Source organism: Fonticula alba, assembly GCF_000388065.1.
Source record: "Fonticula alba strain ATCC 38817 unplaced genomic scaffold supercont2.4, whole genome shotgun sequence".
In the NCBI taxonomy this organism is placed as follows: Eukaryota; order Rotosphaerida; family Fonticulaceae; genus Fonticula; species Fonticula alba.
The window spans coordinates 1,731,660-1,744,360 of NW_009242974.1; the positions used below are offsets into that span (position 1 = coordinate 1,731,660).

The 12,701-nt window shown below is 66.3% G+C and overlaps 2 protein-coding genes across 2 annotated transcripts in view; one reads left to right on the forward strand and one right to left on the reverse strand.

The window, feature by feature from the left end:
• The window catches only part of H696_02908 (hypothetical protein), a 7,130-nt gene extending 2,586 nt beyond the window's left edge, over positions 1 to 4,544 (reverse strand). Inside the window, exons 1-13 of the mRNA XM_009496804.1 lie at positions 4,507 to 4,544; positions 4,170 to 4,358; positions 3,786 to 3,994; positions 3,458 to 3,649; positions 3,096 to 3,282; positions 2,762 to 2,954; positions 2,481 to 2,614; positions 2,190 to 2,368; positions 1,921 to 2,061; positions 1,653 to 1,764; positions 1,395 to 1,512; positions 846 to 1,267; positions 96 to 706 (exon numbers count right to left, since the gene is read on the reverse strand). Of these exons, the coding sequence (XP_009495079.1) occupies positions 96 to 706; positions 846 to 1,267; positions 1,395 to 1,512; positions 1,653 to 1,764; positions 1,921 to 2,061; positions 2,190 to 2,368; positions 2,481 to 2,614; positions 2,762 to 2,954; positions 3,096 to 3,282; positions 3,458 to 3,649; positions 3,786 to 3,994; positions 4,170 to 4,224 (2,553 nt within the window). The 5' untranslated portion in view covers positions 4,225 to 4,358; positions 4,507 to 4,544. The remainder of the gene's footprint in view (positions 1 to 95; positions 707 to 845; positions 1,268 to 1,394; positions 1,513 to 1,652; positions 1,765 to 1,920; positions 2,062 to 2,189; positions 2,369 to 2,480; positions 2,615 to 2,761; positions 2,955 to 3,095; positions 3,283 to 3,457; positions 3,650 to 3,785; positions 3,995 to 4,169; positions 4,359 to 4,506) is intronic.
• Positions 4,545 to 5,972: 1,428 nt separating this feature from the next.
• Positions 5,973 to 12,376, forward strand: H696_02909 (hypothetical protein). Its single transcript, XM_009496805.1, has 13 exons — positions 5,973 to 7,222; positions 7,524 to 7,878; positions 8,010 to 8,147; positions 8,326 to 8,409; positions 8,494 to 9,108; positions 9,257 to 9,334; positions 9,459 to 9,487; positions 9,668 to 9,826; positions 9,987 to 10,164; positions 10,301 to 10,402; positions 10,603 to 10,810; positions 10,967 to 11,058; positions 11,246 to 12,376. Exons 1-13 carry the CDS (start codon positions 6,165 to 6,167, stop codon positions 12,332 to 12,334), a joined length of 4,185 nt encoding a protein of 1,394 aa, XP_009495080.1. The 5' UTR covers positions 5,973 to 6,164; the 3' UTR covers positions 12,335 to 12,376.
• Positions 12,377 to 12,701: the final 325 nt, after the last annotated feature.

Below are 12,701 nucleotides of genomic sequence, written 5' to 3' on the forward strand. Positions count from 1 at the left end.
GGGAGAGGGAGAGGGAGGGAGAGGGAGAGAGAGAGAAGGGGGGGAAGAGGGAAGAACCACAGGCTGGGCCGAGAAACACGGCTGGGCACACGCACATCATAGCGATCGGTGTAGGAGCTCGGCGAGGGCTCCATCGTGTCGGGATCGATGTCGCGCACGGTGAACAGCAGGTGCGTCCCGAAGGAGGCCACGATCGGCATGGTCACCGCCCCGACGGCCGCCATCTCCGGGGTCAGAACCGTGTCCTCGGTGACCGGGACCGACTCGGTGGCCCGGAGGACGATGAAGCTCCGGGCGGTCTCATTCGGGCCGATGACCGGCGCCGGCAGGACCAGCTCCGCCTGGCAGATGCCGCCATACTGGTCCAGGTCCAGCTCCACCGACACATCCTCGATCTGCTGCTCGGCCAGGGTGTTGGCAATGTCAAACTGCAGCACCACCACCGACTTGTAGATGTGCTTCACCAGGGCCACCGAGAACTCGGTGCCGGCCTCGGTCAGAGGGACCGGACCGGCCGAGGACCGGAGGGGCACGCCATAAGGCGACAGCTGCGGCACCGAGAGCAGAACCGACGACACGTCGGCCAGCTTGGCGAAATCATTGCCGGCGGCCGCGCCACCAGGCGACAGGGCCGTGCCACTGGCCGCTCCCGGCGAGAGGGTCGACGCATCCAGGATATCCTTGGCGTTGGGGACGATGATGGTGTCTGTATCGAGGGGACCAGGCGCGGATGGGGGGGGGGGGGGGGCGGGGGCCGGTTAGCAGCAGGACAAGCCCATGGGCAGTGGCAGAGGAAGGGGAGGGGGGGGGGAGCAGGGCGAGAGCAAACAGCGAGCGAGACACACCCTTGGCGCCGATGTAGCCAAGCAGCTCCTCCTCGAGCGGGGTGCCCATGGCATCGGCGAAGTCGCTCTCCCCGAAGCCGGTCTCCGCCGCGCCAGGCTTGGCCCCACCACCGGCGGCCAGTGCCGACTGCAGCATCACCGCGTCAATGAGCGAGCAGTAGTACGACGCCCGGTCGCGGACCTCGTCATCGGCATCGCGCGTGCACCGCTCCAGCAGCACCCGCACGGACTTCCGAAGCGACGCATGGGTCTCGCGCGCCGTGCGCAGGGCCAGCATGTAGTCCTCGCGTGAGAGCTCGTCCCCGCCGGCCGACGGCAGCGGGACCGACGAGGGGGGCGGGCTCAGGGCAAACTTGGCCAGGGCCGAACAGGCAGCCGCGCGGACTGGCGCCGATTCCAGGATGACGCGGTTGTTGATGTAGCTGGCATGCGCGCGAAGGGGTCGGAGTATGAGCACGAGGGGCACGCGAAGGACCGGGGGGGGCAAAAGCAAGCAGGACGGAAGCAGGAAGGGGAGAGGGCAGGGAAGAAAACGTGTGAGATGCGCACCGGATGAACTTCCCGGGGCAAGAAGTGTTCGGAGCCTCGGCGCCAAGGAAATTCAGCACGCGAATGGCCAGTGCCGGGAACTCGCAATCCTCGATGAACTCGCACAGGTGGAGGAGGGCTGGACACAGGCCGGAGCGGGAGACGAACAAAGATGGTGGGGGGGGGGTGACTGTGAGAAAGACAACCAAGCGATGTGCACGTGGGTGCCGGCGTGGGCGCATGGATGGAGGACACGGCGGAGGGAAGGGGGACACGCACCGAACTCCCGCGACTCGGGAACATTATGGGCACAGGTGATGAGGGCATCAACCAGGGAGCGCTTGAAGGCAAGACCGCCATCATCCCGCAGGCAGGAGGCCAGGAAGTGGAACTGTACAGCCGGGCGGGGGGGGGTGTCAGTGTCGCTTGCCCGGGGAGGAAAGGAGGGCACTCGGGGGACAGGCAAGATGCGTGGCGTGGCGCGGCGTGGCGCGGCGTGGCAGAAGCCGCAGCCACGGCACGCACGAATGCACGCATGGGGACATACCAGGCGGGTTTGCTTGGAGGGGAACTTGAAGAACAGGGCCCGGACGGCATCGACCAGGACGCAGCGGAACTCATCCGGCATCTCCGGCATCAGTGCCTCCACCTGAACCAGCAGGCGGTCCACCGAAGCCTCACTGCCCGTCTGCGTGTGTGGGTGTGTGTGGGGGGGGGATGGGAGGGTGGAAAATGGTCAAAAAAAGAGCTCTTGTCCAGAGGAAGGGTGCGAAGACAGACGAAGGGAGGGGAGACACCAAGAAGAGACAGTCCTACCTTGAGCAGGGTAGTCACGGCCAAAGTGGCTATCGACCGGTTGGGATCAGCCACCAGGGCCTCGATGTCGAGGTTGCATTGCGACACGGACAGCGGGTGGCTGGCGGCAATCTGGGCCAGGGTCCGGAGGGCGGAGAACCGGAACAGTGGCCGGGCCGAGGAGAGGAACTGCTGAAGGGCTGCGTGGATGGCGTCGTCAGTATGGGGACAATGGGCAGCAGCGGAGGGGGAGGGAGGGAGCGGGCGATGGCAAGGACGGGCAGGGCAGGGCAGGCATGAGTGCGCGCGTACCAGAGATGGCTGGCAGAAGCTCGCGACTGGTGACGCTCGGCAGGGCGGCAATGGCGCGCGCGGCCTCCAGGACCACCATGTCGCTCTTGTACCGGACAAGCGACTCCAGCATGGGGTAGAACTGCTTGCGGGCGCTGTGGATCCCAGAGAGGGCAGTGCGAACGGGGCAAGGGGGGAAGGGGGGAGAGAGAGAGAGAGAGAGAGAGAGAATGTGCCCATTGTCAGGGGATCAGGCAGGGGGCGAGGCACAGGCGAGGGGGCTAGGAAAGATCGCATCGCACCCGCTGTCGGGGCTCTCCTCGCGCAGGATGGTGCCAATGTGCCGGGCCAGCATCATGGTGGCGTGCGGGGAATTGCCAATGAAGCCGGCATTGACCGACTGCATGATGGACTGGAGGAACTTCAGGACGGCGGTGCGGTCGCGCGAGCGGATCTCGCAGATGAGGGCCATCGCGTGGTACTTGATCATGGGGGCTGCAAAGGCGTGTGAACCAGTGGACGGGTGGGCGGACGAGGGGGGTGAATGACGCGGCCGGGGGGCAGCTTGGGAAAAGGCGATCCCCAGCCAGGGGGATAGGCCATCCGGTGGGGGGGGGGGGCTGTTGGTGGGCGTACACTGGCGCGAGATGGCCTCGGTGGCCTCCTGGATCCAGCGGCGGATGGTCTCGCGGATCATGGAGGCCGAGCTGCCACCAGTATAGAGCAGGCGCAGCGAGGAGACCAGCGCGGCGGAGGACACCACCGGCGACCGGTCGACAATGGCCTGGCGAATGAGGCGCTCAACCGACGGCAGAACGGAGGGCTACAGGTGAAGGGTGCCACGAGCAGACATGTGGTCAGGGGGGGAGGGGGGGGGGGGGGCATAAGAGGAAAGTCGATCGGCGTGTGTCAGTGTATGGGTGGGTGGGTGTGTGTGTGTACGCGTGCGGCCGGGCCGTGGCAGCGGATGGTGCACAATCACAGCAGTGGCAACGTACGTCGGTCATGACAATGGAGATGAGCGCACGCAGGGCGTTGGCCCGATAGATGGCGCCCTCGCCAGCGGCGACATCCACGCTGGACGAGGCGGAGGACACATCGCGGATGAGACTGGACGTGATCATGATCACATCGCTGGCCATCGGGGCCAGCTCCTTGATGGTCAGATAAACCACTCGCCGGAGGTTCACCTATGTGCGCGGGAGGACAACCCGGGAAGGGGAAGGGGGGGGGGGGAGGGGCAAAAAAAGCACGAGGGTAAGAGACAGCTGGGGCCATGGAAGGCAAGAGGAAGCAGCGGGGGGGGGCCAAAGCACAGGCACATACGTCGCGGCTCTGGAAGAGCTTGGTCACGGCGAAGAAGAGGTTGGTGGCCTCCTGCTCGGTGAAGGCCTCACCCTTGCAGGTGCGCAGGTACATGATCCGGGTCAGGACCTGCAGGCACTTGGTGATGTTGTCGGATCCGGCGTTGTTGAAGACGCGAGCATCCTGGAGGACGGTGTACTTGTCGACCTGGGAAAAGCGGGAGCGGTCGTCTGGCCGGAGGCAGGTCACCGCGGCCGCCATGGCCATCGTGGGGCAGACAAGAGACACGGGGGAGGGGGGGGGTGGTAGGTGTGAGGCGGAGACCGGGCGAGGGGCGGCAAGCGTGAAGAGACACGGGCAACGCGGGAGGAGGGGGAGGGGGGGGGGGGGTCGGGGAGCGCGCACGGGAGTCTTCATCCTTGCTCCGCATCGCTCCGCCCATGGCGCCAACGGGCATCATTTTGGTGCGAGGGGTCGGCTTCGCCTGCCAGGCTCAAAGGAGACGGGGGAGGGGGTCGGATACAGTGGATGTGGGGAGAGGGACACGAGGGCAAGAGGGCCAGAGGGGAGGGTGACGCGGCGGGAGTCGGCGACCTGTGTCCAAGGGGGTGGGGAGAGACGGGGCGGAAAATGGAAGATCAGGAGCTGCCACTCGGGAGGCGAGAGGGAAAGGGAGCGAGGGAGGGCTGGAGGGCTGGAGGGGGGGGGCGGGAGAGGGCGGGGAAGGACAGGCTGGAGGTACACCAAGGGAGAGTAGAGCGGAGGAGGGGGAGGGGTAAAGGCTTGCTGGGGCGGGGACCGGCGCCCGTGAGGCTGGGGGGGGGGGCTTTTCCGCTGATCGGCCAGATTCGCCGGAGCGCGGTCCAGCCCGAGCAGGGAACACTTCTCCGGAGGGGGCGGAACAAGGTGGGCGTTTGACACCACTCGGGCCTGGGACAGGGTCGTCCGGTCACGGCCTTAGGAGGGGGGAGGGGCGGGACGGAGGCGGGACCGTCTCTGTCGGGGGGGTGGTCGGGCGGCGGCCGGGCGAGGAACCCGGCCATCCGCCACCCAGCATGCCGCCGGTGTTGTCTCCCAGGCGCAGGCAATTAATCAGGCGGTCGCTGGAACAAGGGCGCGCCAGAATGTCCGGGCTATTCTCCCGGGGCCCGGCCCCGGGGCCCGGCAGTGTAAAACCGCGGGCCCTCGGGAAAACTACGAGCGCGACATGCTGCCGGACGCCGCCGGGGCCCCTGGCTGGCTGTGGCTGTCCTGCGGCCGCGCCCCCCCGCTCCCCCCCTTCCCCGGCAAGCAGGGCCCAAAGAGCGCCAGAGTGCTGACAACGAATGGCGGGCTCGCCGCCACCTCCAACCAGCAGGCAGGTGCCGAGACACACGCCCGCCGGCGTGGCTCGCGTTTGGACATGGCAGACACAATAACAACAGCGCGCAGCCCGGCACCGGGGGGAGGAGGCGGGGGTGGCGGAGGGTTGAAGAAGGCACAACAGCAATCAGAAGAACGCCCGGCCAGGAAGGGACGCCCCGACAATATTGCCCGTTCTCTCGCGTCCTGCCCCCTCCCCTCCCCCCAAGGACGATGGACCAGCCCGAACGGGTGGAAGCACCGGCGGGCACAGAGACCGAACACCGCCAGCCGGGATCACAGAAGTCGGGAGATGGGGAGTAGAGACTAAATGACATATTTGGGCGTGACACATAAATCGCCTGACTCGTGTGGGGCGTGATGCCGGATCGTTGGCATATCTCGCCCACAAACACACCTCCCGGTCTGGCTCCCCGCCAGGGCCCAGTTCGCTGGGGCCCGGGACCGGACGCCGCGCAGGGCGCAACCCCGGAGGCGCAGCAGCGGAGGACGGGGCGGAGATGCCCGAACAGCTTCTCCAACCAGACCTCTCACTTTCCCCGGGGAGGGGCAGAGTCCGAGCCGAGCCTCCCGCCACACCACGGCCCCCGCCCGGCGTCGGCGGGCCTGCCCGCGATCGGTCTCACATTGTGGGACGCGGGAAAAAACAACTCGCCAGCTGGCCAAGTGGTGTTCCCCCGGGCCACCCACCCACCCACCCCGGTGGGAAAAGACGCGTCCGGGCAGCACGATCGCGCGTCCCCCGCGCGCCACAACCCGCGGCTGCTTTGTTTTGATACGGCCGGCAGGACCCTTTTACGGATGCCCCACAGTGGCGTGCTGGCCCACCTGCGAGCCTCACTGTCCCTCGTCCTCCGTCCCCTCCCCTCCTGCGCCCCCTGTCCCGCTCGCGTCGCTGCCACACCTCCGCCCCTTTTCCCGTCCGGCCATACCCCCGGGGGGAAGCAGTTGCCTCCTCGTTTCTTCACTGCCTTCGGACTCCGCGTCCTTCCTTTTTTTCTTTTTTTTTTTGCCCCGCCTCTGCCCTGCTCCCTGGTGATGTCGTCCCCCCTGGTGGAATCAAACCTCGGCGATGCCAGGCTCGATATTGCCTGGATGCCAAGCGCCAGCCAGCTGGCCGAGCTGACCGCCCGCAACCCCAAGGCCCAGCAACGCATGCAACGCCAGGCCCTGGCCGAGTTCACGGACCCCGGCCGGGCGGGGCCGGCCGGCCCACCGGCTGCCGCCTGCCCGCCGGCTGGCATCTTGCCTGCCTTTGACCGGTACTACCTGGGTACCGACCTGGCCACCGGGGTGGGCTGCCTGCGCGAGCGGCCCGCCACCAGCGGCCCGCACGCCTCCCTGGAAAAGGTCCACGCCAGTGACTGTGATTGCGCCTTTCACTGCTTCTCCGGGCACTCGGCCTGGCGGGCCATGTCCGCGTACTATGCACGGCCATCGAGCCCTGCGAGCCCCGTCCCGGCGATCTCGGCCCCGGGGATGTCCATCAACGCCGGTGGCGGGATGGATTTCAATAACCTGCTCACCGAGGGGCCCGGCTACTCCAGTAGCCTGAGCTCCTCCTCCTTCTTGGGCCTGGGGAATCCCCTGTTCCGGTCGTCGTACACCTCGCAGTCGCTCCTGACGACGTATCAGCCTCTTCACTCGCCCGGGTCGTCGATCCTACCGATGCACTCCTCGGCCTACATTGCCTCGCTGCAGTATCAGCAGCAGCATTCGCCGCAAATGCCCCAGGCACCGGCGCCCCTGACGCGCGTGGCTCCCCCAAATGACGGGCACTTCGAGCTCTCAACCTCGCTGGAGTCCACCTCGTCCCTGAGTGAGGCGCCTTTCGGTGGGCCGGGCGCCGGGCCCGGTGTCGGCACCGGGGGGCCCAATGTGCCGCCCTCCTCGGTCCCTGCCACATCGACCTCTCAGGTGACCGAGGCCTTCTTGGGATCGGACTTCATCCTGATCTCGGAATTCGACGAACTCCAGGGCCCGCTTCCGATGTGCACCCTGCCGGAACGCATGGCCGCCGTGGACCGCCGCATTGCAGCCACGCTCAATTCCTTTGTCGTGCGCATCATGGCCGTGGACTACCAAACCAAGACGAAGTGCGCCCTGGTGTTGCCGCGCGCCACACGCATGCACAACTGCACACGTGCACACACGCACACACACACGCACACACACACACACGCACACACACACACACACACACACACACACACACGCGCGCGCGCGCGCGCGCGCGCGCGCGCGCGCGCACGCACACACACACATACACTCACGCGCGCGCGCGCACGCAAGCACCTGCGACCTTCCGCCTTTTAATGCCGACTGCCCTTGTCCAGCTCGGAACCTGACCCCTGTGCTGACCGACCTACCTCCTGGTGCTTCTCCCCCGACGCGCAGGTACAACGACAGTGTATATATGCCGGATGATACGCATGTCTTCCTGATCGATGAGCAGGACCTCATTCCCGGGCAGTCGATGGTGCCGGTGTTTTCCTCGAATGCCTCACCGGCCGGTGTGTCCACCGGGGATCACAATGGGCCCGGCTATCCGCTGTCGGCCGGCAGCGATGGCGATTTTGACATCGTCGATGAGGGGCAGACGGTCAAGTACTATGCGTATGTACACAACTTTTCCCTGAACGACTTGCAGGCGCGCGGCTACGTTCGGCCACTCTGCTTTTCATATGTGGCCACCATGGAGCCCACCAAAATGATGACCTTCTTCGATGAGTTCGTGGCTCTCTTTACCCAGGTGCGCTTTGTCCGCTGGCGCTGCCTTCCTTTCCGCCCTGCTCCGGGTCCCGCACGGGCGCATGGCTCTCCGCCCGGCTGGCATCACGCTCACCTTGATGGATTTGGCTCCGCGGGGGGCGGGGGTCTCAGATTGCCACCCCCTTGAAGGACATCAACCGGCGCATCTTCCTTCGGGATCTGTACTCGCGCAACGCCGATTTGGAATTCACCAAAAGTCTCTGGACGGATCCTTCGCCGGAATCAGCCGCTCGATTGGCCTACGAGCTGGTGCGTGGCAGTGGGCCCCGCTGCCTCCCTCCCTTCGCCCTCCCTCGCTCTCCCTCTCCCACTCCCACTCCCACTCCTTCGCTCTTTCATCCTCCTTGGCGCGTGAACGCGCATGGCCCTGCCATACTAATGACCCTTCCCGTGGAATCTCCCCTCCTCCTTTGGCGCCCACGCGCAGGGCCGTGTCAGTGATGAGGACGGCTTGGAGCTCATTGGTCCGGAGAACATCGATTCCCTGCTGGAGGAGTCCCGTGAGATGATTGTGCGTGCTGTGATGATGCCCCTCTTGTCGGCCGGTCTGCTCGAAGCTCACCATGCCGGTCGCCACAACTGCCCGCACCAACAGCGCATGGTCCGGCGTCGGATCCACGAGGAGACGTATGGCCCGCAGCCGGTGGATGCCACGCCGGCCGAGCTGTCCGGTCCGGCGGATGCCTTTCCCCCCTGCGGGCATACGCCCACCTTCATGCGGCACCTGTACAAGCTGTCGCGCTTCGAAACCCACCTCCGGTCTATCGACGAGCTTACCAGCGTGGACACTCTGTTCCCCGGGTGCGGCACGTGCGGGTGCTTCAGCTGTGCCTCGCAGGGCCGCGGCGGTCCTGAATCCGATGCCCACTTCTCGGAGGGCGCCCCATCCACCGGCTCGGCATCGACCGCCGGGGCCAGCGAATTCCGCGTGGCCTTTGAGAAGCTCCGCACCCTGATTCGGTCCTTCAACAAACCGTCCTACCTCCTGCAGCTGGAGCGCGAGGAGCTGGAGGACACCTCCGAGTGGGATGCCTTCGACCTGGGCGCCGGCCCGAGAATGGACCTCGACCTTGGGGCCGCCGGGACCACGCCCCCGCGCCACCCTCTCGGCACGCATCTCCTCTTCGGCGATGCGGCCTTCGGGGGGCTGACATTCGGCGATCAAGTGGCCGCATCTCCGGGAGGTTTGCCGGTGGCGCTTTCTCGCCGCGTGCGTGCCTGCTCCTCTTTTTCCTTTTTTTTGCTCCGTTTTTTTTTTGCTTTTGCTCTTCCTTTCCCGTCCTCTCTCCCCTTTTTGCTGCGCCTTTCCTCGCGTGTGCCTGTGCTGACTTTTGGTCCTGCCCCTGGCGCTTGTGCAGCCCCCCTCTGCCCCGGTGACTGTGCCCCAATCCGCGCCGGGGACCAATCCGGCGCTGGCTTTCCTCAGCCGTCTGGATGTGCGCCCCCTCCCCGCGCCTTGCTCTCCGATCTTTTCCCCCCTCTTTTCTCTCTCCCTCTTCTTTCCACGTGCGAAGGGACTGATTTTTCTATCACGCCATGCCTGCTCCCTGGCGTCGGCAGTCCTCCTCGAATGTCTTATGGCCGCAGCTGTGCGTCCTCCATTGCGACGTTTTTCGACGTCGGGGGCCTCCTTCTTCCCGTTGCCTCTGGCATCCCCACCGCCCTGCTGCTCTCTCTATCGCTATCTCTTGCTCTTCCTCCGCTCCCTGGCACATTTGCATTTTTCCCCCTGCATGACGGTCTAATTTCGCTCCCTCTCGTTGGCGCAGGCTTGCCGACAAGTATTCCCATCTCCAGAAGGACCCGGGTGCCAAAGCCCCGCCCCCTTTGCAATTCCTCGAGCAGCAGCCGGCCTTTGCGGCGCGGCTGCTCTTCAGCATCTTCACCGGGCGTCCGGTGATTGTGGTTGCCGATCCCTTGGCTAAGGAGTGCGTGTCCCTTCCCTTGCGTTTGGCCTTTTTCGCATGAACGTGAGCACCCAAGCACGCGCGCCTGTACACGGCACATGTGTATGTGTGTATGTGTGTGCGCGCACAGGCACACGGTCGCCATGGTCCCAGCGATCCGCTCACCGCCTCTTGTCACCAGCACCGCGCTGCAGATTGTGGCCGCCCTACAACAGCTGCTGCCACAGAGCAGCTTCGCCCCGCCAGGTGTCCGGCCTTGGGTTGATTCGGCCGAGGAGGCCTCGTTGACGCTCCTGTCTCTGGCTCGCATCAAGCTTATGGGCGTGTCCAATCGGGTCATCATTCCAGTGACCATCACTGTGCGTGCTGTGCCTGGGCCTTGCTTGCCCCCCGGAAGACACCTCCTCTTTGCCTTGGTCGTCCGGTGTTAGTCCATCCTCTGGCCGGTGCTTCTCTCCCTCCCCGGACTGACCATGCCCATGCTCCCCCGAGTAGCCCTACGTGACCGTGCTGAACATCGACAAGTACACCGTGGCTGGGCCGCTGTACTTTGGAGCGCTGTTGGACCCGCGCCAGGTCCAGCGCATCGTCAAGAGCGTGCGTGCATGCCGGCTGCTTGGCTGTGATCTGTTCCTGGTCGTGCGCCGTACCGGCGGGCCCCGGGGCCGCATTTGCTGACAGATGGGTGCTTGCTTGTTTGCTTGCTTTTTGATCCGGAACTTGCCCCTGCATTTGGATTCCCCCCCCCCCCCTATGGGTGCGCGTGCGTTTGCTTGCGCACATGCATCGATGTGTAGCCCCCGGCCGAGCTGCAGATCCAATCGCAGATCCTCTTGACCGAGTTGTCGCGGAAGGCCTTCGTCTACTTCCAGGCCCTGGTGCTGGGCTTCGAGTTCGAGCCCCTGCCGACGGAGCCCCAGGCGACCCTATGCTCGCAGAAGTACTACCCCGGCATGGGGAGCCCCGGCGGCGGCCGGATGGGGTCCCTCCGTCCGGTTCCAGGTCGTGCGTCGTTGCACTTGGTCTTTGTGTCGATTTGTGTTTCCCCGCCTGCCTGATCGTGCCTCTGACACTGGCCCTGGGGCCACCGATGCCCATGTGTGTGTGTGTGTGTGTCAGTGTGGGCATTTGCATGCGTGCGCGGCGCGCCGTCTCCCACAGGGCAAGGCCAGTCGATCGTGTCGTCGATCAATCTCCTCCGGGAGTTCTCCTCGCGCCTGGCCCTTTCCCCGTGTGACGTGGCCATGGTCCAGGTGCGTGTGGCCGTGACTGCGATGCCCATGTGTCTCGGTCTCTCGCACGCGCCCCCTCCCCGCCTGCCCCCCTGGCCGCGGGGCCCGGGTCGCCTTCGCTGACATCAACCCCATGACGGCCCTTTCTCTCTCTCTCTCTCTCGCGCGCGCGCGCGCGCCTTCCTTCTCTCCCCCCGATCATTTGCAGCACCTTGCGGAGCTGATTCGCGGCGACCACTTGGCCGAACTGCGAGCGACGGCCGCCGCGGCAGCGGCGGCGGCGGCGGCTGCTGCTGCTGCTGCTGCCGCTGTGCCGGGGCCAGCCGACCTGGCTCCCGGACTGGGTGCCTCCGCGGGCCGGACGGTGCCACCGCGGCCGGCCATTTGCGCCTGCCCAGGGTCTCTGGTGCCGCTGATGCCGCTGCGGAAGTGTGCGTCCGCTGTCCCGGACCGGCCGGCACTGGCGCCGATCGACACGTCGCTCGCTGCCTTTGCCCGGCATCCGCCGGGGCCATCGGCACCGGGGCCGGGGCCCGCTCGAGCCCGGCGCCGCGTGGCCCCGACCTCGGCCACCGCGTTGGTGGTGCCCCCTCCGGGCGTGTACCACCCCACGGCAGGCGACACATACCGGACCTTCACATGCACCGGGCTGTGTGCCCTGGGGGCATGGTCGCGGCAGCCGCCGCGACTGGCGGTCGCCAGTGGGGCCAACGCGCCGGCGATGCCTTCGGCCGGTCGCCAGGCGTCTGGCCTGGCGGCACAGCCCCGGCCATCGCGCTTGACCAGCATCCTCCAAACGGAGGACCCATCGGCCACGGGCGGCGCCCCCTGGCCACGTGCGCGCTCCAGCAGTTCCTACACCCAGTCCTATTTGCCGGCCGGGGCGGAGTCGGTGGCTCCCTCGGCCATGCACCTGGAGGTCCGGGCGCGGCCCTTTGTCTTGAGTCATCTGCGATCGGCTGGCGGTGGGCGCCCGGGCACGGCCGGCGCCAGTGCCGGGGGTGCCTCGGCTGCCGGTGTGCACCATTCCGGGGACCGGTCGTCGGACGATGGCAGTGCCATGGCTGCCGGGGCCCGGTCGCACCCGATGTCCATTGCCGGGGCGGGCGCCAGCGGTGGCAGTGGCGCCGGCGGGTATGCGCATGGTGGCGGATCGGCATCCTCCTCGTCACTCGGGGGGCCGGGCGATCCGGCCGGCGAAGATGGAGCCTCGCCCTCATCGGGCGGGTCCGGTGCCGGGTCATCCTGGCTCTCCTTCATCTGGGGGAGTTCCAGTGGCGGTGGCCGGGGGAAGTGACTTCTCGCCTCTGTGTAATGGACAAAGTGTGTCTCGGCTGCGTGCTGTGCCTTGTGTGCTTGAGTGCAGGGTGTGTGCCGGATAGGTCCGATGCTTTGGAAGAGGCGACGGTGCCACACGGCAAGGAGGGGGCCCCTCGCGTCGAAGGAGGGTCACGTGCACCTTGGTCCCGGTGCTGGTATTTCAGCACTTCTTGGGTGTGTTCTCTTGAGTTAAGAGACTCTTGCGGCTTGCCCTGCTGTAGCAGGGTTCTCACGGATCCAGTCTTACGTCAAAGGAGTGAAGCTTTGACGGAAGCTATACCGGAAATCTTACTACTGGTTAGGGACCGCTCGGGCATGAAGGAGGGCGTACCGAACCAGAAGGG